This window comes from Anabas testudineus, chromosome 24 (assembly GCF_900324465.2).
Source record: "Anabas testudineus chromosome 24, fAnaTes1.2, whole genome shotgun sequence".
Classification (NCBI taxonomy): domain Eukaryota; kingdom Metazoa; phylum Chordata; class Actinopteri; order Anabantiformes; family Anabantidae; genus Anabas; species Anabas testudineus.
Window position 1 is genome coordinate 12,529,859 of NC_046632.1, and position 21,473 is coordinate 12,551,331.

Below are 21,473 nucleotides of genomic sequence, written 5' to 3' on the forward strand. Positions count from 1 at the left end.
ACACTTCTGTGCAGACGCGACTCAAACGTGAGCTGCTTTTATTGTACAAGAACACCAAACGTGCTGAAAATACATTAATCTCTGTTGATAACGTCACAGCATCAACAATGTTCCTTCACAATCAATTCAGTTTGGAAAAAAAAAATTCTCAATCAGTTAATAATTTAGTTGTAGAGCTGAAAATCTTTTACAACTTCAGAAAAATACTATATTTTAATCAAAGGGATACCCTTTATTTAAGTGTGTCTTTATTGTGAGATTGAAGTAATGACATGATAAACTTGAATCTGAAATGTTGTCAGATGGCTTAATCCCATATGAGATATGTTAGTGGCTCATAGAGCTCTGTCATAACCAATTCTTTCATTTTACTTTTTAATGAATTGTGTTTTACTGATAACATAACTTGTATGCCTGATAAAGAAACATGCTCAATCTTCTCTTGGGAAAATCAACACCGAGATATGTCAGCTTGTGAAAATGCTCAGAAATATGGTGACATATTGTACATTATGATCTTTAAATCAGCTGGATCAGGAAATAATACTTCTCCTCTTTTGTACTTTCAGGTGACTTGTCTTTCTTTTCAGTGTATTAGTGATCAATGAGCACCTCTTTCATTGATGTCCTCCCAAAACTTGCCACAACCAAGTAGAAAATTAAGAACAAAAGCATATTTAGCAAGCCTAAAATTAAATATGTCTATTAACACGTGATAACTGTACAACTAAAATGGACAGTATGATGAGCCCTTTTCAACACTGGCCAAGGTGGAGTCTCTAGACCTGTGATGAAATTTGGCCTGTTGCATAACAATTGTGAAATTAGACATACATTTTGGATGTTGCTCCAACAAGCAAACCTGAGACAACTGATTTCATTAGCTGTAAACCCCAATCTGTAACTTTATTCAAAACGGCATATAAATCAGGAACTATACACACAACACCGTGGGCATCCTTAGACTCATTTGTTTGCTTTACAGAACACTATTGTGTCCAGATGCTGTGCAATGTACTAAACGTTATTACTGTCAAAGCAGACATAAATAAAAAGTGCAGTTTTCCACTGTTTCGCATATGACACAGTTTAACCTTGGCAGTAAGGCAGTGGCCTATGCAAATACTTTGAAACACAAACATTAAGCAATTAAAGTCTTGGCTCAAAAGCAGGCCTTTCTCCAAAGGCCGTGCAGGGGCTAACAGGGCCGAGTCGAGCATTGTCCTTGTTACCCCTCCATGAGTCAGACTGGGACCATGTGACCGACATAGACCACGCTATAACCAGCGCCTTTCCCACACCCTGGCATTAGATGATCATCGCCTGTGCTCAAAACAAGTCATCTGTTTACTGTCATTCGTTTTGGTTTAGCCAAGGTCGTCTGATTACAAGGCGTACCCAGACTGGTCACTGCCCTTACACGTCCAGACGTGTTCGGAAACGTCTGCGCGTCATGGTTCACCAGGCAGCAGTCGACTCACATCAAAACACAGCATTTGAGGCAACCATCTGGCGGCGTTCTTCGTTTTTGTAAGGCTGCTCGTGTTGCCGTTTCAAACACTTCCCAGATCCCCTCCTTGGTTTTGGCAGAGCACTCCAAATAGTCATATGCGCCAATGCGCATGGCCATGGCCCGGCCATCCTCCGCTTTCACTGGTTCCAGCTTCAGCCGGGACAGCTCGTTCTTCACGTTCTCGTCGTTGCGCAGGTCCTTCTTGTTAGCCACTAATATAATGGGCACATTTGGACAGAAGTGTTTCACTTCGGGGACCCACTTTTCGGGGATGTTTTCCAACGAGTCCGGGCTGTCCACGGAGAAACACATCAAAATGACATCGGTGTCCGGGTAGGAGAGGGGGCGCAGGCGGTCGTAGTCCTCCTGTCCGGCGGTGTCCCATAAAGCAAGCTGGACCTGCTTGTTGTCCACTTCTATGTCCGCCACATATGTCTCAAACACTGTGGGGACGTAGACCTCAGGAAACTCGTCTTTGCTGAACACAATCAGGAGACATGTTTTCCCACATGCGCCGTCCCCCACCACGACAAGTTTCTTGCGTATGTCTGCCATGTCTTCCTTTCTTCCTAACTCACTGGCTCAATCGTAGCATCCAAAAAACACACAGGTACCCGCTGTACCAGCAGCCGCTTAGTTTACAATATATATATATGGGACTGAACAGCCCAGTCCCGTAAATCGACCCAGCCTCCAAAACCTTTACCAGTTCCCACTGCGATCTCTTTATAAAGCTTTGGGTGGTTTCCTAAATATAGCAATCCAATCGGAAATGGGGAAGTGAGCTCACAGAGTGTAATGGAGGAGGTGATTGGATCTAATACGGTTTCTCATGTGGAGGAGGGTCACGGACCCAGGATCAGCCCCAATCTACCAAATCTAACTACATGACGAAGGATTACGCGACATTTCTTTGTAAAAGCCACTTCCAATATGAGCTCATTGTAATTGAAACACACCCGAATCACTGATCTTTTTTTATTTTATTTTTTTTTTTTACAATATCAACACTCACCACAAAAAGTGAATAGACAATATTCAATAAACATCCACTCCAACACATTTGATATATTTCCTGAATCATCCAGCAGAAATACGAGTGCGTTTCTTTTTTTTTTGTTGTTTGTTTTATTTCTTGGTGTTGAGGTCCTAATTTCTAATATGCTGGATGTCAGGTTGCTAATCACATCACCGCACTAATTTGTGTCATCTTCACGTATGGTGTACAAAAGGTATGTCGGGGGCGGCAGGTTTACATTGACATTGTTATCCGCATGTCTGCGTAGTTCACGCTATTTGCAGGGAGGGGGCACTAGCGTAGGCAAACTCTTAGCTGTGACTACCAAGCCTCGCTAAATCGCTGCTCTCTCCAAGGAAACAAAACAATATAGAATCGGGTTGACGGCGTGCAAGAAGCATAGACCCTCTCGACACGACAACGCGTGAGTATCTCATTTTAATTGTTCACATCGGAAGCAAAGGCTGATAAGCGACTGGTTTGAACGCGGCTGCTGTGGTTGTGAGTATTTCCCCTTTTGTTTAGCGGCGAGGCCCCTCTGTTTGGAACCTGAAGGGGGGCCATGTTGTTTAGCCACTGAGTGTTTGGTTAATGTTTTTGCTCACACAACACCAACTTGGCAAGTATCGTTAGCGTTAGCTCGCTCCTACGTTAGCCATCTGCGTCTACTGTTATTTGGATTATTGCACACGACCATTGCGCTATTTCGAGTCCAAAACCTTGTTTTGTTGTTTAACACGATAGCCCGATGCTTTATTGTAAGTCGGCGGTGAATTCACGAATTTAACTTTGATGTCTAGCATAGCTAACCAATAACAAACAGCAGGCCCGTTGTGGTTAGCCTTAGCTAGTCATCTAGGGAGATTGCTAATGCTCCCTCCAGTCAAGTAGCATGGGCTAACACTAAACATGTTTAATTTACATATGTGCGAATAAATGAATTGGCATAAATGGTTATAGGTAACAGTGAATTATAAATATGAATTAATAGCCATTGGCATTTTGAAAACCAGCATTCACTTTAATGCCAAGTCAAAGCCGCTATGTTAGCTTGCTTATCAGCGGACTTTCTTGCTAGGTTAGCTAGCCAACTTGCTCAAAGGGTTTTCCGTTGGCTTCCTACAACGACCAGTCATTAGCTGCTGTTGAATACAACCTAGTAGCTAGTTAAAAAGCTAATTGTGAAATGTCATGGTCACACCCACTATTTTAGCAAAATCAGGCTATTGATTTGTGTCTATCTTTATTCGCTAACAGTTATATTAATAGTAGCGTTACGTTAGCTTGATAGTCACAAGCCAGGCTAGGCTAACGACGTTACCTACCTAGATAGCATTCTTGGTAATGCAAGACATCAACATCTTTGTCGGTTAGATATTGTAATGCTAGTTTATTAGATTCTAAATTAGCAGGCCGGTAAATAAGACTTTGTGTGTAACGTGAATACCCCCTTGTGAAGCCTAACAATGCCTTTAGATTTGTCTATTCAGGGCATCATGAGATGTAGTGTTTAACACCCTTGGCATGGAGCTAACAACTCAGGAAATAGTCGTGTCCCGAAGGAAATTATATAGTCAGTTATATGTTATTAATTTTTATATTATATTCCATACACTAATGTTTATTGACTGACTCAGCGGCAATAGTTCAATGAATGCTATAGCCTGTAAAGTTATGTAATAAAAACAATATCTCATCTGCATCTTTAAACATGATACATGCAAGACTAAATTACATATATGAATTATTGACCATGTTATTTTGTTTTGTTTAGGATTTCCCGTGGAATGAGCGTTCCATGCAGCATCCTAGGTATGAATGACGTGGCCTGGCAGGAGACAAGAGGTGGGATGCTGCATGCAAATGGTGCTCCTGAGACTGGAGGTGTTAGAGTTCATAGTGGGGGACCCCTAGCCACCGTTGGGGGATCTGGACAGGCTCCTGGAGGCCCACATTTACAGGGCATGGACAGGGGTCCTAACCCTACCCCAGGTACTCCACAACCTCTGCTGAGTGGAAGATCTCAGGATGATGCCACAGTTGGATATTTCTTTCAAAGGCAGCCTGGAGAGCAGCTCAGTGGTTGCACGCCCAGCAAGCATCGCTGGCCAACTGGAGATGCCAATCACATTGACCAGGTAAACATTTAATTGAAAGGCCAGTTATTGCAGTGTTATCCAATTAAGTACATGTTAGATGGCCATACCACGGTATTTTGCATTGCCAAGTTTAATTAAATATTACATTTTTAATAACATATTGCACTACACAAATTTCACATGCTGCATACTGTTTATATGATATTTATCTGTTGGTGATTACTAACAGATGATTTTGAGTATACCCTCCTTTTTTAGAAAAACCTTTCACAACCTTGTTAAACATGTAAAATCTGCAGGATAAATTGTCATTGGGCTTGTAACTGCTCAGTAACATTTTCATGACTCAAACCTTGTATGGATTTTTTTTTCTTCACTGATGGCATGGGCATATTCCAAGATAACAATGCCAGGATTCAAATTGTGATAGAGTGGTTTAGGAAGCATGACATTTTTACACATGTATTGGCCAACAAATTAACCCGACTGAGAATCTTTGGGATGTGAAGAAGACCTTGTACAGTGGTCCGACTCTTCCATCATCAACACGAGATCCTGGCAAAAAATGAATGCAACTCTGGACGGGAATAAATCTTGTGGCGAACTATTGCCGATATCAAAACTAAGGAGGTCCAACAAAAATATTAGTGTGTGTATTTTGTTGCGAACGGGCAGTGATCTGTTGATCTGTTGTTGTTGACGTACATCAGCAACATTCTCTTCTGAGCTTTTTTTAAATATAGTTGGAGCATGGGGAAAATATCCTTGGTAGAACTTCATGCTGTGGGATGTAGCAATACATTAAACGTTATTTAATGATGGTATCAATCAATACAAAATATAAAATAACAATAGTTGTAATCACAGCTATGTTTTTTTCCTTTATGACCAGTGATTGTCCTACTGTGAGTGAACAGAAACACAGATGGTGTATGCTAAAAGAACATAGCAGACAGAAGGCAGCAACTCCTACTGCTAAAATAATTAGTCTATTACTGTAATTCAGCTAGAGAAGTTTATCAAATATGTTTCACAAGCAGAATCTCAAAACAAATTCCAGAAGATGGATGTATTAACTGCTTCCGGCTTAGTGATTTTATTTGTCTGTAGTTGTTAATTATTAGATGTTTTGTTAGTTGTTAGTTGTTTCCTTTTTCTCACAACAAAATGAAGTCTTTATTGATGACAAATATTTTGAGTCCATACACCAATACCATTTTCTTTTATGCACACACAATGGTTATTATAAACATTTTTGCATTGTTTTGATATCTGATAAACCTAACATGGCTTTCCTAGTCTAACTGGAGTTCCTGGGTTAGATTTTATGTTTTTAGTCGTAGCAGAACACCCACGTCAGCCAACCTGCATGGGAGGGGGTTCAAGTGACAAGTCATCACAAAAGGGCCTCAGACCATTGAGCTATTGTGTCAACAAAACATGAGATCTTGTATCTCCAAATGTAAATAACTATATTAATACTGTTTTTTTCTCCCAGTTAATTATGTTCCATGTAACTTAGGTGATCAAGATATGTGTTAATAATTACCTGTCTTAATTATACAGAGTATAACTCAGTGAGTCCTTTAAGGGCTGAATACATTTATACCTCATTAGAGTTACAAGACTTAAAACTTGGAAATGCTTTTATTTAACTGGCCCAAAATAGTTCAGAGCCAGGATCAAATTAAAATCAAAGACCACAGGTTAGTTGGTTCTGTACTTGAACGTGTAATATTTCTCCATTTTGTCATCTTCTGTCTTGTGCTTTTAGTTTCACAGTTCAGTAATTGTAGTTAAATGAATACCGTGAAACCACAATTTATCTCACTATCCTTTTTCTAACCCGATGACTCAGGTTCGTGCTGTGGATGAAATGAACTATGACTTTCAAGCCCTTGCTTTGGAATCAAGGGGCATGGGAGAGGTAGGTGGTTTTGGTCTTAATATCCATTGTTTTGTCAAACACTAAGTCAAAATGAAAATCTTGTTGTAAACGTTTGTAGTTTACAACTTTACAGAATCACAAAGGTTATTGTCACCACTGGAAGCTCAGAGACAGGCACGCTTAACGATGCAAACCAACTCACACTCATGCCTGCAACTTATACAACTGTAGCACATATAAATATTTGTTATTGAGAAAAATGCAGCATTATATAGGCCGCAGAGAAGTGCATCATCATGAGACAGACGTTGAGAAAATTTGTGTGATTTTATTTTTAATAGCTATTACCAGCAAAAAAGCTGTGGGATTCTGATGAGTTGGCGAAAGATGGAAGGAAAGGGATGCTTCTTGGAGAGGAATGGAGGGACAATGCCTGGGGATCATCTCGTGAGTGGCTCCTGTATAGATGTCTGACACTCCCCATCCTCTCTTGTCTTTATTCAAAACGAATAATTCATTACAGCATATGCAAATAACTGTTCAATCACATGACTTAACTTGGCGTTATGCCTCGTCTGTTGACCATGGTTTACAGTGTTGCCTTTATCTGACTGGGTTATTTACTAAGCTATACCTTTTATATACACAACAGTTGCTAGATATTTGATCACAGCTTTTCATTCAGATCATTCAGTGTCACAGCCAATCATGGTGCAGCGGCGACCAGGCCAGAGTTTCCATGGGAATGGTGATGCCAATTCTGTGCTTTCACCTCGCTCAGAAGGTGGAGGTCTGGGGGTGAGCATGGTGGAGTACGTCCTGAGCTCCTCTCCTGGCGACAAGATGGACGGTCGCTACAGGAATGGAGGCTATGTAAGTAAAGCTTCTGACTCACTTTGCCTGCTTATTCTAACTTTATTCTCCAAGGTGGCAGATAGTCTTAGTAGTTACCTATTTGTACTTGAATGCAGGGTGGAGGAGATGCTGACCAAGATGGGAGAGAGAAGAGTGATCCCCAAGAGAAAGTGTCGCCTTTTGAAGAGGACAAGAGCCAAGAGATGAAGGTGGGGGAGGATGGTGACCCATCTAAATCCAACGGAAGAGGTCTACTAAATGGCTTGGACAGAGACTGCAAAGACTTCAAGTAGGTCATGTTTAGGCTGATTGATGTTGCTAGGGGTCCTGTTTGTTCTAAAATGGCATATGAGCTGAAGTTAAACTTCTTTACTTTCCTTTTTAACAAATCTTTATTAAAGTTTTAAGGACAATGCAAATATGTACATTTAAACGTCATAATAAACGTACCAAAACATCTTCACATGCGCAAAACAATGTCAGTGTATCAAAAAAAATGCAGTCAAATGTCCAATAAGTGCCAGGGTAGCTGTTTTTCTTACTTCACGTAGGACTTGTCTGTCTTACTTTCCCAGTCCAACCCCTGGAAGTCGTCAAGCTTCCCCCACAGAGGCTGTGGAGAGAATGGGACCCAGTCAGACAGGTTTGGAAATGATGGGACAGCACCACCCCCATGTCCTCCAACAGCAGAACCCCTCCCAAAACAAGGCCCCATCTGAGGACTTTCAGAACCAGGAGGCTCAAAACATGGGAGGTATGGAGCAGCCTACTGGTGTGGAGTCCCTTCAGTTTGATTATGCTGGAAACCAGATTCAAGTGGACTCCTCTGGGACTCCAGTAGGATTGTTTGACTACAACTCTCAGCAGCAGGTCTGTTGAAACACTAATCATATCTATTACAAGTCCTAAGAGTAAGCTAGATCAGCAGGTTGAGCAACCGGTCCTTTTTTTTTTTTCTCCCCTCCCAGTTGTTCCAGAGATCAAATCCTCTGACTGTTCAGCAACTCACTGCAGCACAGCAGCAACAGTATGCCCTGGCTGCAGCTCAGCAGCAGCATCTTGGTTAGTGAAGCTGTTAAATTTATTTACATTGCATTTAGCACAGTTTGTGATAACATTAAAGTTGTATTGAGAGCTTTTTCATAGTTAATTGCATAATTATTTTAATTACATTTTCATATTACCCAGCGGGCCTCACTCCTGCATTTGTGCCAAATCCTTACATCATCAACGCTGCCCCCCCTGGAGCTGATCCTTACACTGCTGCTGGGCTGGCAGCAGCAGCCACACTTGCAGGTGATCACACAGAACATTTCCATAGTTTGTGTTCTTCACATTAAGCTCTTTGTCTTGAAGGTATATATTTAATAAATTATACGATTGTGCCAGGGTCTACTAGAGCTGCAACTAAGTAAACATTTTCATTGATACATTTTTTTAAATTAATTGATTATCCTTATTTTGGGTAGGTGAGGATTTCCCAGTCAACTAAACGACTCTAATCTTGATTAGTTGTGTTAAATGTGTCTGTATCATCAAAATGTTTTCATCAGGCCCTACAGTGGTTCCACCACAGTACTATGGAGTTCCATGGGGTGTGTACCCAGCCAATCTGTTCCAGCAACAAGCTGCATCTACTGCCAATCACTCAGCTAATCAGCAAGCATCCAATCAGGGACCAGGGCCAGGCCAACCACAGGTAGGAATTTTTGTCACTGAATGTTTTGTTTGTATGAAAATGTATTTTCTCATTCAGCTTTTTACTATAACCAACTTGAACTTTCTATTGGGGAAAAAAAAACAAAACATTTTCCACACGACAGATTCAGTGTTATGTGGAAAAACATGTCACATTTATGTGCAGTTAGCAGTTTGGGCAAGATTTGAATCAAAACCTAATAACACTTGTAGGGTTAGTTGTTGATGTTGCTAAGCAACGGTCAAACATAGTAATGCAGCTGCAGATTCAGTGCACCTAAACTTTGACTGATCATCATTTAACCACAAACATTTAATGTGACATAAAAATTAGGAGGAACATTAATTACAGAATCCATTGGGCAGACTGTGGTAGTAACTGCATTCTTAACTTCTTCTCCAGGTGATGCGAACTGGAACCAACCAGCGACCTCTTACACCGGGACAAGGCCAGCAGAGTCAGCAAGAATCTTTAGCTGCAGCTGCTGCTGCAAACCCTGCATTGGCATACACAGGAATGCCTGGTTGGTAGACTACTTCACACAACTACCACTTAGCTAAAGACACTTAAGAACATCTACTATCTCATGTACTGAGTATTTGGGGTTGTTATAACAACAGTTATTGTACCTTGAGAAAGAGCTTCTTTTAATATTTAGTACTCACTTTCTTTAGTCTTTTTTCCTCCTCGTAATTGTCACATATAAATCGTTGACTATTAGTAATCTATCATTCCTTATCCTTATTACTTCAGGTTATCAGGTCTTGGCTCCTGCAGCTTACTATGATCAGACTGGAGCCCTTGTAATGGGTCCTGGTGCCCGAACTGGTCTAGGTGGGCCGGTTCGAATTGTCCAGACCCCTCTCATCATCAACCCAGCAGCAGCACAGGCTGGTAAGTGCTAATGCACTTTTTGGTTTCAATTTAATATATAGATGTAGCCATTTGCACATTTTAACAACTTTTTTTTTTAGTGGAATTGGTTCTATTTCATAAAATAAATGAAAGGCTATCACCTTTCCAAATTGGTACTTTAAGTTGTGAAATTCTGACCTTACATATCCTTTCACCTCTCACACACCCTCCACCAGCAGCTGCAGCGTCTGCATCTGGCTCTGCTAACAACATGTCTGGTCCTCCAACTAATGGACTGTATCGCTCCATGCCTCAACCTCAACCCCAGCCGCAGCAGCAACAGCCTCCTCCACCCAGCAGCGGCTTGCCCTCCAGCTCATTCTATGGCTCTGGATCAGTTCCCAACACTTCTCAAAGCAGCTCTCTTTTCTCACACAATTCTGCTGCCCCACCACCAAGCTCCTCCCTGGGGTTCAGCAGCACTGGTGGCTCTCTTGGTGTGGGCCTGGGCTCTGCTCTCGGAGGCTTCGGCTCCTCTGGTTAGTGTCTCAGGCACAAGGTACATGAAAATCAAAGAAAGTGTTTTTACGAACCTGTTTTCTTACACTGGTTCTGTTTTTTGTTTTTTGTTTTTTTTCCTCTCTCTTCTTTGTAGTATCCAGTTCTACCAGTAGCAGTGTATCTCGTAGGGAGTCCCTGTTAGCAAGTTCAGACATATACAAACGTGGTGGCAGCAGTTTAACTCCAATTGGCCAGCCTTTTTACAACAGCCTGGGTTACTCCTCTTCACCAAGCCCAATTGGCCTGACACCTGGTCACTCCCCACTCACCCCTCCACCTTCTCTGCCCTCTTCTCATGGATCCTCTTCTAGCCTTCACCTTGGTAAGAATAATTAACCTTTACTTTAAAATGTATTAAAAGGATATTTTACATAAATCATTTTTACCTAGGTGTGGTAAAGTGTATATGTGAATGTAATAGGGCTTCTGTAAAAGTATTTATTTTCACACAGAAGCCCTTCAGTTTAAATTAACACCAAATGTTAGTCGTTAGGCAGTCACAAAAAGGAAAAACTAAAAGCTGTTACATTATGACCCTAGTAATGTTTGATCATCATTTCAATCATTCTGTTTTCCTAGGTGGCCTGACGAATGGCAGTGGGCGTTACATTTCTGCAGCACCTGGAGCTGAGGCAAAGTACCGAAGCACCGGCGGGGCATCCAGTCTGTTCAATTCCAGCAGTCAGCTGTTTCCTCCATCTCGGCCTCGTTACAGTCGGTCCGACGTGATGCCATCTGGGCGCAGTCGACTACTGGAAGACTTTAGGAACAACCGCTTCCCGAATCTCCAACTCCGTGACCTTCCAGGACACATGGTGGAGTTCTCTCAAGACCAGCATGGATCCAGGTGGCTGAGATGTGCTTTCACAAATAAAAATACTGCTTTATTGTGAAATTTCAACTGTAGAGCAAATTGATTTCATTATGATGATACCAAAATCTAAGTAATTTCTCCAATCTTGTCTGTCCAGATTTATTCAACAGAAACTGGAGAGGGCCACTCCTGCTGAGAGGCAGATGGTGTTTGGAGAAATTCTGCAAGCAGCATACCAACTGATGACTGATGTATTTGGGAACTATGTCATCCAAAAGTTCTTTGAGGTTGGCACTGTTAAAGTTTTAATAGCCACACAGTATGAACTAGAGGTTGTAACATGGATTCTGTTTCCTGTATGTATTCAATAGAGTTTGTGTTTTTTGTGCTGTTTAGTTTGGAAGTGCAGACCAGAAGTTGGCTTTGGCAACACGTATTCGTGGACACGTCCTTCCCCTGGCTTTGCAGATGTATGGTTGCAGAGTCATACAGAAAGCCCTGGAGTCTATTTCCTCAGACCAGCAGGTAATTGTAAGTGAGATTTCACTTTTTTTTAACAAGTCCTTTGCTTTTATATTGAATTTTTTATGAATCTAGTATACTGCTACTATTTTGAATTTCAATACACTGACATCTATGACTGTGTCCCTGATTTCTTCATTTCAGAGCGATATTGTTCGTGAGCTAGATGGCCATGTGTTAAAATGTGTGAAGGACCAGAATGGGAACCATGTGGTGCAGAAATGCATTGAGTGTGTCCAGCCTCAAGCACTGCAGTTCATTATTGATGCCTTCCAGGGACAGGTGGGTTTATTATTGTTATCGGGTTGAACAGTGTTGTCTGTGTAATGTACAATTTGAGTTGGAGGTGATTTTTTTGAATCACCACTCAAGCTACCATTTGTTATAGACCAACCTTGCTAGTTCATACATGGTCAGAACGAATTTAATATGAACAAGAAACAAGCAGCTCAGATGTCAAACACAAAACAATTCCAAAGAGATGTCAAATATGCAAAATTATGTTCTTAAAAAAAAAAAAAAAGCCTTAAACCTTTTAGGCAACTGTAATTTGTGGTAACGGTGTAATATTTGTGTAAATACATCATTTGCTCATGCTTTTCCATTTTTTCAGGTGTTTGTACTCTCCACACACCCTTATGGCTGCAGAGTGATCCAAAGGATTTTGGAGCACTGCACCCAAGAGCAAACTCTGCCGATCTTGGAAGAGCTGCATCAGCACTCTGAACAGCTGGGTCAGGTGAGCATGTCTCTCATTTCCAAGCCCACATTAATGGCAGCTCTAGACTTTTATGTTTGCTAGATGTGACTCATTGTTAAGCTGTGTGCTTGTCTTGTGTATTTGCATGTCCTCTTCATGTTTCATAATGGTAGCCTTTCATTGTACACTGCCCGTCCAAAAAAAAGTCACCACTTGGACATAACTAAGCAAATGGGAAAGAGTCTCCCACTGAATAATTTCTGCGTGGATGATTATTTTTCAGCTGGCAACAAGTTATTTATTCCTAACTGATGCAGTGGGTAGTATCTCATTTCTTAAACAACCATCTCAGAAGACACATCCACTGGTTGTGGAAAAGATACTAATCTGTTTCATGAGGGTAAAACTGTTGTCATGAATCAAGCAAATAAAACATCAGGAGATTGATGAAACTACTAAAACTGGGTTAAGAACTGTCCTGTGAAGATCATGGGGGCTGATGAGTCCAGATTTACCCTGTTCCAGGGTAAGAAGAGAGGCAGGTGAAGTGATATACCCATCATGCCTTGTGCTTACTGTACAAGCCTGTGGGGGCAGTGCTATGATCTGGGGTTGCTGCAGGTTCAGCAACGTTATGTGCCCAAAGAATGAGGTCAGCTGACTACCTGAATATACTGAATGACCAGGTTATTCCAGACAAAATGATGGATTTTTTTTTCTTTCCTAATGTCTCTGGAATATTCCAAGATGACAATGCCAGGATTCATTGGGCTCAAATTGTAAAAAAAAAAAAAAAAAAAGTGGTTCAGGGAGCATGATGCATCATTTTCACACATGGATTGGCCACCACAGAGTACAGGCCTTACCACATTGAGAATTTTTGGAATGTGCTGGAGAAGACTTTGTGCAGCGGTCCGACTCTTCCATCAACAATACAAGATCCTGGCAAAAAATAATGCCACCCTGACTGGAATAATGTTGTGACATTGCAAAAGCTGATCAAAAAGATGCCACGGTGAATGCGTGCCATAATCAAAGCTAAAGGCGGGCTAACAAAATATTAGAGTGTGTGACTTTTTTTTGTGGACAGGCAGTGTACCTGTGTAGTTGTGTACAGATTAATGTTATTATACTGTTAGCTATCTTTACATCTGCCATATGTGATTATTTAAACATCCACCCTGCCCCCCACTTATTCCATCTAGAAATATCAAGGCGTATCATTGGAGATGACACCCAAAACATATTATACAGTGTCCCGTGATGCACTGTTCAAGGTCAGAGCAATTTGCCTCTCTCTCGCGGATGTTCCCGTGCTCCCTTCCTCTCTCCCTTTTTTTTAATCTGTTCTTTTGTAAACAATCTGATTTAACATTACCTAGTTTTCCAACTCCCAATCTTTACAGGCCTTCTCCTAACCCACTGAGTTGTCTTTTTCTCACCTTTCCCCGTTTTGCTTTCTGCCACATTCATAGGGCACTTGTTTTCCTGCTGTCTGAGGCCTGAGCCCTCTCGTTTGCCTACAGCATCTCCAAATCAATCTGTTTTTTCTAATTTCCACTTTGGATTTCAGTATTTGTAATTGTTTGATAGTTTATCCAAAAGTGTTTCAGTCTTTTGGTTGTATGAAGTGCTAATTATTAGCTTAAACACCTGCAACTTCATAGTACTTTAGTTAAAGTCAAGATTAGGGAAAAAAAAACAGCTCTTGTTAAACAGATTGATAGGGAATGGATTTAAAGGCAAATACTTCCAAATTTAAGGTGGAGATCACATTACCAACCCAGCAAATTACTAATAAGGATACATTCAGGAGTGGTTTTATTTGTTGCTTGGTCAGGTGAGTTATTGTCTCCATCTTGTCATGCTAAAAATTACACCCATACCTGTCTATCACCCATTTCTGAAGGGGCAAAGATGCTATTGGTTGTGTTGTCTGGTCAACAACACTCCAAACCAGCAGCATCTGTTTTGTCTGACCTTCCGCAGTGATGACATAAGGGTTTTCATAAAACTACAAATGGGGGGTGTCACTCATTCATCTGTCATTGTAGACCTGCATGATTGATCTTACACCAGTTAAGACCAATGGTGAATTGTAGTGCATGAGGATCAGAGGAAAGAGGGTCACACTGCTTAATTTGTGATTTCATGAGCACTGTTTAGGCTGTTTATTCTAAGCTTACATTTCCACTGCCTCCTGCAGGATCAATATGGTAATTACGTCATTCAACATGTTTTGGAGCATGGCAGACCAGAAGATAAGAGCAAGATAGTGGCGGAGGTTCGTGGAAAGGTTCTTGTCCTGAGCCAGCACAAATTTGCAAGGTAAGCGGTGCTTGTTTGCCAGGAGAGATCATACTGATGTGTGAGGGCATCTTTTTACTGTTTAAGCTCAGGACGTTTTATTGAATTAGTACACCAATTTATTAGGCGAATTGTTCTCAGGATTATGTTGTAAAAAAAAAAACAGACTGCTCCCTATCCTACTTCTTAGATTTAATGGTATCTTACTGTGTACATGAAGATGATGATGAAAATCCCTATATACTACTGGGTGGCAAAGTTCATCCATTCAGTGACCAGAACATTTATTTAATAATAAAAAGAAACTTTAAAAATGCAGGTTAGTTTTACTACTTAAATGTATAGCATGTACTTAATTTTGCATGTACGTTACAAGGACAGTTAACATTTCTGATTCTCATGTATTGGTCTGAGTCATTTATTACATGGCACACCCTGAAGTTTCCCCACATTAAATCATGTCTTTTGCCTTTTGTCCACAGCTTTTTTTTTTTTTTTTTTTTTTTTTTTTTTGGACTTACTTATCTCCTTATAAAGGGTCACTAAAAACACAGTAGCTAAAAAAAAAAAGCTTAAACTTAGATTAATGACAGTGTTAAGCTTGTTACATTTTCCATAGAATTGCTATATTGGAATGCATTAGATAATACCAATAAAGGGGCAAGGTGTGTACATGTCATACCTCTGTTCAATATTTTTCTATAGATTATAACTTTGTTTTATAATAGTTTTTTGTACTTGTACTAATTTTAGCTGCTCTAATGTCTGAACATGGCACAAATGCAAACAAACCGATCCTTTTAGAACACACATGGCAGCTTGGCTCAGTTTTCAATTTGTATGAGTATAATAAAGTTTTTCCCTCCCTGTTCTTCCTCAGTAATGTTGTTGAGAAGTGTGTGATTCACTCTTCGCGTGCAGAGAGAGCTCTGCTGATAGATGAAGTGTGCTGCCAGAAAGACGGGCCTCACAGTGCCCTCTACACCATGATGAAAGACCAGTACGCCAACTATGTTGTTCAAAGAATGATTGACATGGCAGAACCTGCTCAGCGCAAAATCATCATGCACAAGGTAGGTCACTGACTACATGGTCACAGGTTCTGTGTGCATATTAAAAGGATTCATAGTTAAAATTAAAAGAAGGCATTCATATATATATCTAGATAGATAGATCGATAGATCTATATATATCTTTTGTCCTTGTGACTTTGTTTTTGTTTGTGGTAAGATAAAGGCTCAATTTGACAAAAGTTTTTATTTGGTTGTTGTTTTATAGATCCGGCCACACATTGCTACTTTGCGTAAATACACCTACGGGAAGCACATTCTAGCCAAGCTAGAAAAGTACTACATGAAGAGTGGATCTGAACTAGGTCCCATCGGCGGCCCCACAAATGGCCTTATGTAGTTACATTTACATCCTGGGTCCCCTGAAGAAGATGAGGAGTGGGAGCGCCAAACCCTGTGTTCTGTGAGAGATGCTCCTTAGCCATAGGGGTTAGCCTTTGACACCCTCTGACATCCCATTTTTTTGGGAAATTACCAAAAAACAAAACAAAACAAAAAAGACAAGTCAACTTCACCTAAGAACGCTGTGATAACTGACCCCTGCTACTCTGCTACCCCTGGTGCAGGTCCCAAGTGTGGCCCCCAGGGGACGCACAGTCAGCAGACTTTTTTTTTTTTTTTTTCTGGGTAAAGCACAAGCCCATTGTTAATGATGTAACTGATGTATTTGACTGGTTTTCATATTATCTTGTACATGTAGTTTTTTACCTTGTAAATTCTCTGTAGGAAAAAAACTTTACACATTTGCTGAAATTTACAATTCTTACAATTAACACCAGCAAGTGACTTTATAAGGCTAAACTGAGTGATCCTTTTAAAATAACAATCCCTTTTGTTTTTGTAACCAGACTTAATATGTCAACTGGCGATGGAATAATATATTTGTATATTATCCCATGCACAGTGCAAGAGTTTTCCCATGCCAAATCAGCCAATGGATTAGGTTATCTATAGCACTAAATAATATGGATGAATATAGACCCCTCTCACCCTCCGTCCACAGGTGAGTACTGTGTGTCATGTGCCACAGTCACCCAGAGGTCTTCAAGACTGGTTTGCGAGCTTGTCCTTGGGGATTGGTGCTTTAGTCTAGGGTAGTGTTTTCCGGCAGTGGTTTTTTTTTTCTTGCATCCTTTTCCAGGCTAAGTGGGGGCGTGTGTTTACCCCAGCAGCTTGTAGTCTGCCTGTTGTTTCGGTACTTAATATTACAGCTTGATTAAACCTGAGCTGCTGCATCCACTGAGCCCCCTTTGAGCCATTTTGCTTTCTCTCATCAAGGTGATCACTTGGGGTTAACGCAAGATAAAAGCTATGATTCTTTACATCAGTAGAGCATGAGGTTTGGTTGTACAGGGGCCCTGTAACCTGGTCTAATTTTAACATTAAATGACCGTAGTGGTGGGGGGGGGGGGCTTTTTGTGGGTATAGTGGGGTGGGAGTGGGCTATGCTTTGGCATGCTGTGACAGGTTTTATTCCTTGGAATGAATTTTTTTTTCTTTATCATGTTTTGTGTAACATCTAATCTGTCTTGTAGTATGAGATGAACACTGCCCTAGAAAATGGTATCTTTATGTACTGAATAATCATCTCTTGCGTAGAAGTAGTTTAGCGATGTATAGCATCTTTATGTATTACTGAATTGTTGCTTTTGGGTAGGGGGCTTGCAGCAATGATGGGACCCCCACCGGCTGAAGGTCATAGTAGTCCAAAAATATGTTGTGAAATGGAGCCTGTCCCAGCTTTGTACATCTAAAGTGATATAAACTAGAACTAGTGGTACAAGTTGAAGAAAGGGATGTTAAAAGAACCTTTTTAATGGTTCTTTTTTGTTTTTGTTTTAAAATTAGATTTTGTTTTTCATTTGATTGGGAATGAAAATGTATTGGTGGAGGCTGGTGGGGCCATCAAAGGCTATACCATTCACCTGTAATGCTTGTAGAGATGGCTTCTTTGCTTCATATGAATAATTGTAGAATACATGTAGTATATGTGCAGTTAAGTGTAAGACTATTAGTTTAATTGAAAAAAATGTCTAGTTGTGGTGTTTGACAGGCCTTGCTCTAAATTTGTAGTGATGCTTTTATTTTGTCTGTACAGTTGTACATTTGTAAACGTTTATGCTGTAAATGGGATGTCTTTTACACTTTCTGGGGAGAAAAAGGCAAAAATGTGCATTTTGATGTGTGTATATTCATCACTCCTTTCCCCTTGAATATAATGTATACAGTTTTATTTGATCAAGTGTTATTTTAAAGAAGAAAAACTTTATGGCTTCACAATCTGGCATGGTTTTTGTTTTTAATCTGTGATGGGAAAGGCCAGCCTCTATTTGTACTGGAGCTGTAACATCCACTGTTGATAGTCTTTCTGATGTGTGACAGTTTAAAAAGGAAAAAAAAAAACACTCTGTACTAAAACTGAGGCTGTATTTAGTCCTCTGCTACCATGGAAACTTCACAGGATATGACAAGAATTATTTTTGTACAGAAGAGTGCTGTATTTTGGAACAGCTCCTACCTTGTAAGCAAAAGCAATGTAAAATATTGTCAATTATATAAATATGAACATATGAGTTTTGTCACACTGTCAAAGTCATGTACATTTTCAGGTGGCCTTATGTACATTTCCAGATGTTAGATGAAGAAAACAAACTCATTTTTGGAAGCAGAATTGTGACTATGTATGATTAAACTGTTCTTCTAACATTTGACCTTCATTGTTGTGGTGTTTCCCATGTTGTGGTAGCTTTAGGGATAATTTTAACCACTGTTTTCAGAAGCTAGAATTTAAGTAATGGTGAATAACGAGGTTTATTTTTAGTGGAGTTTTGTGTTTAAGTTAAGGCTGATATCTACAAAATAATCAAAATGAGTTTCAAATATAAACCATAAACTACTAGTGAGTGTGTATATATTTACTCCCTTTAATAGGAGTCACATGACTGGTGCAGCCAGCTGGTTTTACAAATGAGGATCAGCTGCAATGATAGCATAAATATCCCTGCAACAAGAGTGTCTAACATTTGATTTGATAAATCTCCACCGTCAAAACACAAACCACCTGAGCAGCTTTGTGAAAAGATGAATGAAAATCACATTTTGCATTAATATGCCACTCGCTACATGCACTTTTTAAATTCCTTATAGCAAAAGGGAACGTTTCTGGTTGAATCTTAATTCATATTGTTTTAAAATTAAAGTTTTTGAAGTCGTTCTCTGCTTAAATCTGCAGATGAATCACACTTTACATTTGATTTCTTCAGAAGTTGTTTACAATGCGTTTTTTTATGGTGTCGGTGGGCGGGGCTTGTGCGGCCAGAGGCTCGAGGTTCAACACCTGCGGAGGTTCAGCGACGAGGAAGAGGCAGAAAAAAGTGTTAAAACACTTCACTAAAACATGAGGATTTCTGTGACAGCGTCTTTGTTTTTAACTCTGGGATTTATACATCCACTCTGCGTGTCGGTAAGTCTTCCCCAGCCTGGTAATGTATAGTAGACATACATTTTTGAACAGTGTACCTCGGCCAGTCCGTTCTCACCTTTCTCATTTCCTGATGTTACAGTAGGAAGATGGCGAGCGAGAAATGTCAAGGTGTACAGTATTTATAGTGTATATATAGTATTTATAGTAGTATAATTATTTTAATTAGCCTGCTTGATCTTCTGCAGAGGTTTGAGTTTAGCTCAGACTTTCTTCTTCTTCTATTGGCCAGTCGAATTAGTTTCTTTTTTATTTTAGTAATGTTTTTTTTTTTTTAACTGTGGTTATAAAGTAATAATAGCAGTGACAGCTTAAAATGGTGAAAAAGAAATGAAAGTCGTTGAAGTGTCTAAATATATTACATTTCCCATTTTGTATGTTTGTGTGTGAGTGTGAGAGAGAGAGACCTCCACCACTGCAATATAACTATGTAGTTATTTTTTGATTTTTTTATTATTATTATTATCATTGTTACTGGTGCGTTAATGTGTAAACTGTATTTACATTTAATACTTACTATAAATTAGAAATCTAGTGGAGTATAATAAAACGGGAAATAACAATGCTCCCACTTTACCTATCTTCTTGTCTGTTTACTATGAAAGAAAACTCATGTGAACAGTGGGAGAAAATAAACTAACTACATTAAAATTAATGGTTAATGATAACAAAGCTCTATGTTTTTTTGTTCATTGGCAACATTTGCTGTCACTTTGTTGATGCATTTAAGTGTAGACATTACAGCCAATGCTGCAGTCTTTAATCAACAACAAGTTAAATACAGGTTTTTCTGCATTGTTTCTCATTGTAATTGCTTTAAAATACTTGTTGTAGTAAACATGATTCACAGGCATACAACTATTGAAAACTATAACTATTAGTTTCTTAAACAACAGGAGCTTTAGGTTTTACATTTACATCTGTATGTACAAATGCATGCAGGACATTTAGCTTACCATCAGAGAGTTTAGCTTGTGAATATTTAGTACTGTTTTCAATACAAATTATGCTACTGAACATTGTACTGCAGCACATTTGAACTTAACATAATAAATGGTTTTCACCCTGATCTTGTGCTCCTCCACAAAAAGTGTGACTTCAAACAAAAGAGAAGTTTTCTTTTACCTTAGGTGGTTTGCCAAATGAGAGGGGTGATATATTACAATTTAATTGGAGCTATAATCTACTTATGACATTTTAGTGTTGATGATGATGTGGCCACATGCGTCACTGTGGGCTTGTCAGCTATTGTGCGCTTCTGAGCAGTTGGCTATTTCACATGATTCATGTGTTTATTACCCTCTGTAGCAAAGTACCTTCATAAACCTCTTCACCTTGTCTGTTTTTATGTCTGACATGTTGTGAAATAGCCATTCTTCATTGTAAACATTTTCATTTTCAAACATTTTTTTAAAATTAGATTCATGCCCTTCCTGAAGATGTGGAAGGATCAGGTCCGGACCTGGACAGTTCTGGTTCTGGTTCAGGGGATTGGTCAGAACAAGGTAATATGCGCCAGGTTGCTTTAAAGAATATACATCATAAGCTATCTCATTATTTACAAAACTGCTCATAATATGAGTCATGCTCCCTGTTTTCATAGATATGAAGGTACACCCAGACAGCAAAGACAAGGCCACTGATATCCTACACAGGCCCGTGATAGACATAGAATCAGAGTTTGTTGTTGTGGGAAGCAGCAAAAGCTTCTTCGAAAGCCCTCAAATCCTTTCAGGTACTCTTGCATAGATTACACTGAATTTAAACTAATTTAAACACTGTGAATGTGTATTCCAACTTATAATTTATTTTATTGTTACTATTTTGTGTTCACAGGTATAATTGCAGGAGGGGTAACAGGAGCTATACTGGCTGCAATACTCACAGCATTAATAATAATCATGTGGCAGAAGAAAGGTGATAGAGAATACATTCAGGGACAGCAGACCTACAGGGACGAAATTGTTGTTTAACTGTCAGCCCAGTGTTGACCTTGTGAGCTACTGTAAATGTATTTTTTCCTCATATTTTTAAGGGGGGGACAGTGGGAGTGCCAGGGATTCTTACCTGTGCAAATGTATCTGTTGTTGT

The 21,473-nt window shown here is 39.8% G+C and overlaps 2 protein-coding genes across 9 annotated transcripts; one reads left to right on the forward strand and one right to left on the reverse strand.

Moving 5' to 3' along the window:
• Window positions 1–2,239, reverse strand: LOC113149782 (rho-related GTP-binding protein RhoB). Its single transcript, XM_026342060.1, has one exon. The coding sequence runs from the start codon at window positions 2,066–2,068 to the stop codon at window positions 1,478–1,480; it is 591 nt and encodes a 196-aa protein (XP_026197845.1). The 5' UTR covers window positions 2,069–2,239; the 3' UTR covers window positions 1–1,477.
• A 561-nt stretch (window positions 2,240–2,800) lies between these two features.
• On the forward strand, window positions 2,801–18,607 carry pum2 (pumilio RNA-binding family member 2). 8 transcript variants are annotated; one of them, XM_026342054.1, is made up of 23 exons: window positions 2,801–2,955; window positions 4,306–4,669; window positions 6,489–6,557; window positions 6,860–6,965; window positions 7,204–7,391; window positions 7,490–7,662; window positions 7,949–8,243; window positions 8,342–8,435; window positions 8,562–8,669; window positions 8,927–9,072; window positions 9,475–9,595; window positions 9,826–9,966; window positions 10,164–10,466; window positions 10,583–10,810; window positions 11,068–11,335; window positions 11,460–11,589; window positions 11,699–11,827; window positions 11,969–12,106; window positions 12,438–12,563; window positions 13,730–13,801; window positions 14,731–14,852; window positions 15,712–15,904; window positions 16,110–18,607. In XM_026342054.1, exons 2-23 carry the CDS (start codon window positions 4,319–4,321, stop codon window positions 16,239–16,241), a joined length of 3,633 nt encoding a protein of 1,210 aa, XP_026197839.1. In that variant the 5' UTR covers window positions 2,801–2,955; window positions 4,306–4,318; the 3' UTR covers window positions 16,242–18,607. The 8 variants fall into 8 exon arrangements, with proteins under 8 accessions (XP_026197839.1, XP_026197838.1, XP_026197844.1 ...); XM_026342053.1 differs by having other exon boundaries at window positions 10,167–10,466; window positions 11,699–11,833; XM_026342059.1 differs by having other exon boundaries at window positions 7,300–7,391; window positions 11,699–11,833.
• Window positions 18,608–21,473: the final 2,866 nt, after the last annotated feature.

Bases quoted from the DNA above. Each gene is read 5' to 3' on its own strand.
- LOC113149782 (XM_026342060.1), bottom strand. From the start codon at position 2,068: ATGGCAGACATACGCAAGAAACTTGTCGTGGTGGGGGACGGCGCATGT.
- pum2 (XM_026342051.2), top strand. From the start codon at position 4,319: ATGAGCGTTCCATGCAGCATCCTAGGTATGAATGACGTGGCCTGGCAG. The intron at 8,244-8,341 runs GTCTGTTGAAAC...CTCCCCTCCCAG, and splicing joins ACTACAACTCTCAGCAGCAG to TTGTTCCAGAGATCAAATCC. The intron at 8,436-8,561 runs GTTAGTGAAGCT...CATATTACCCAG, and splicing joins AGCTCAGCAGCAGCATCTTG to CGGGCCTCACTCCTGCATTT.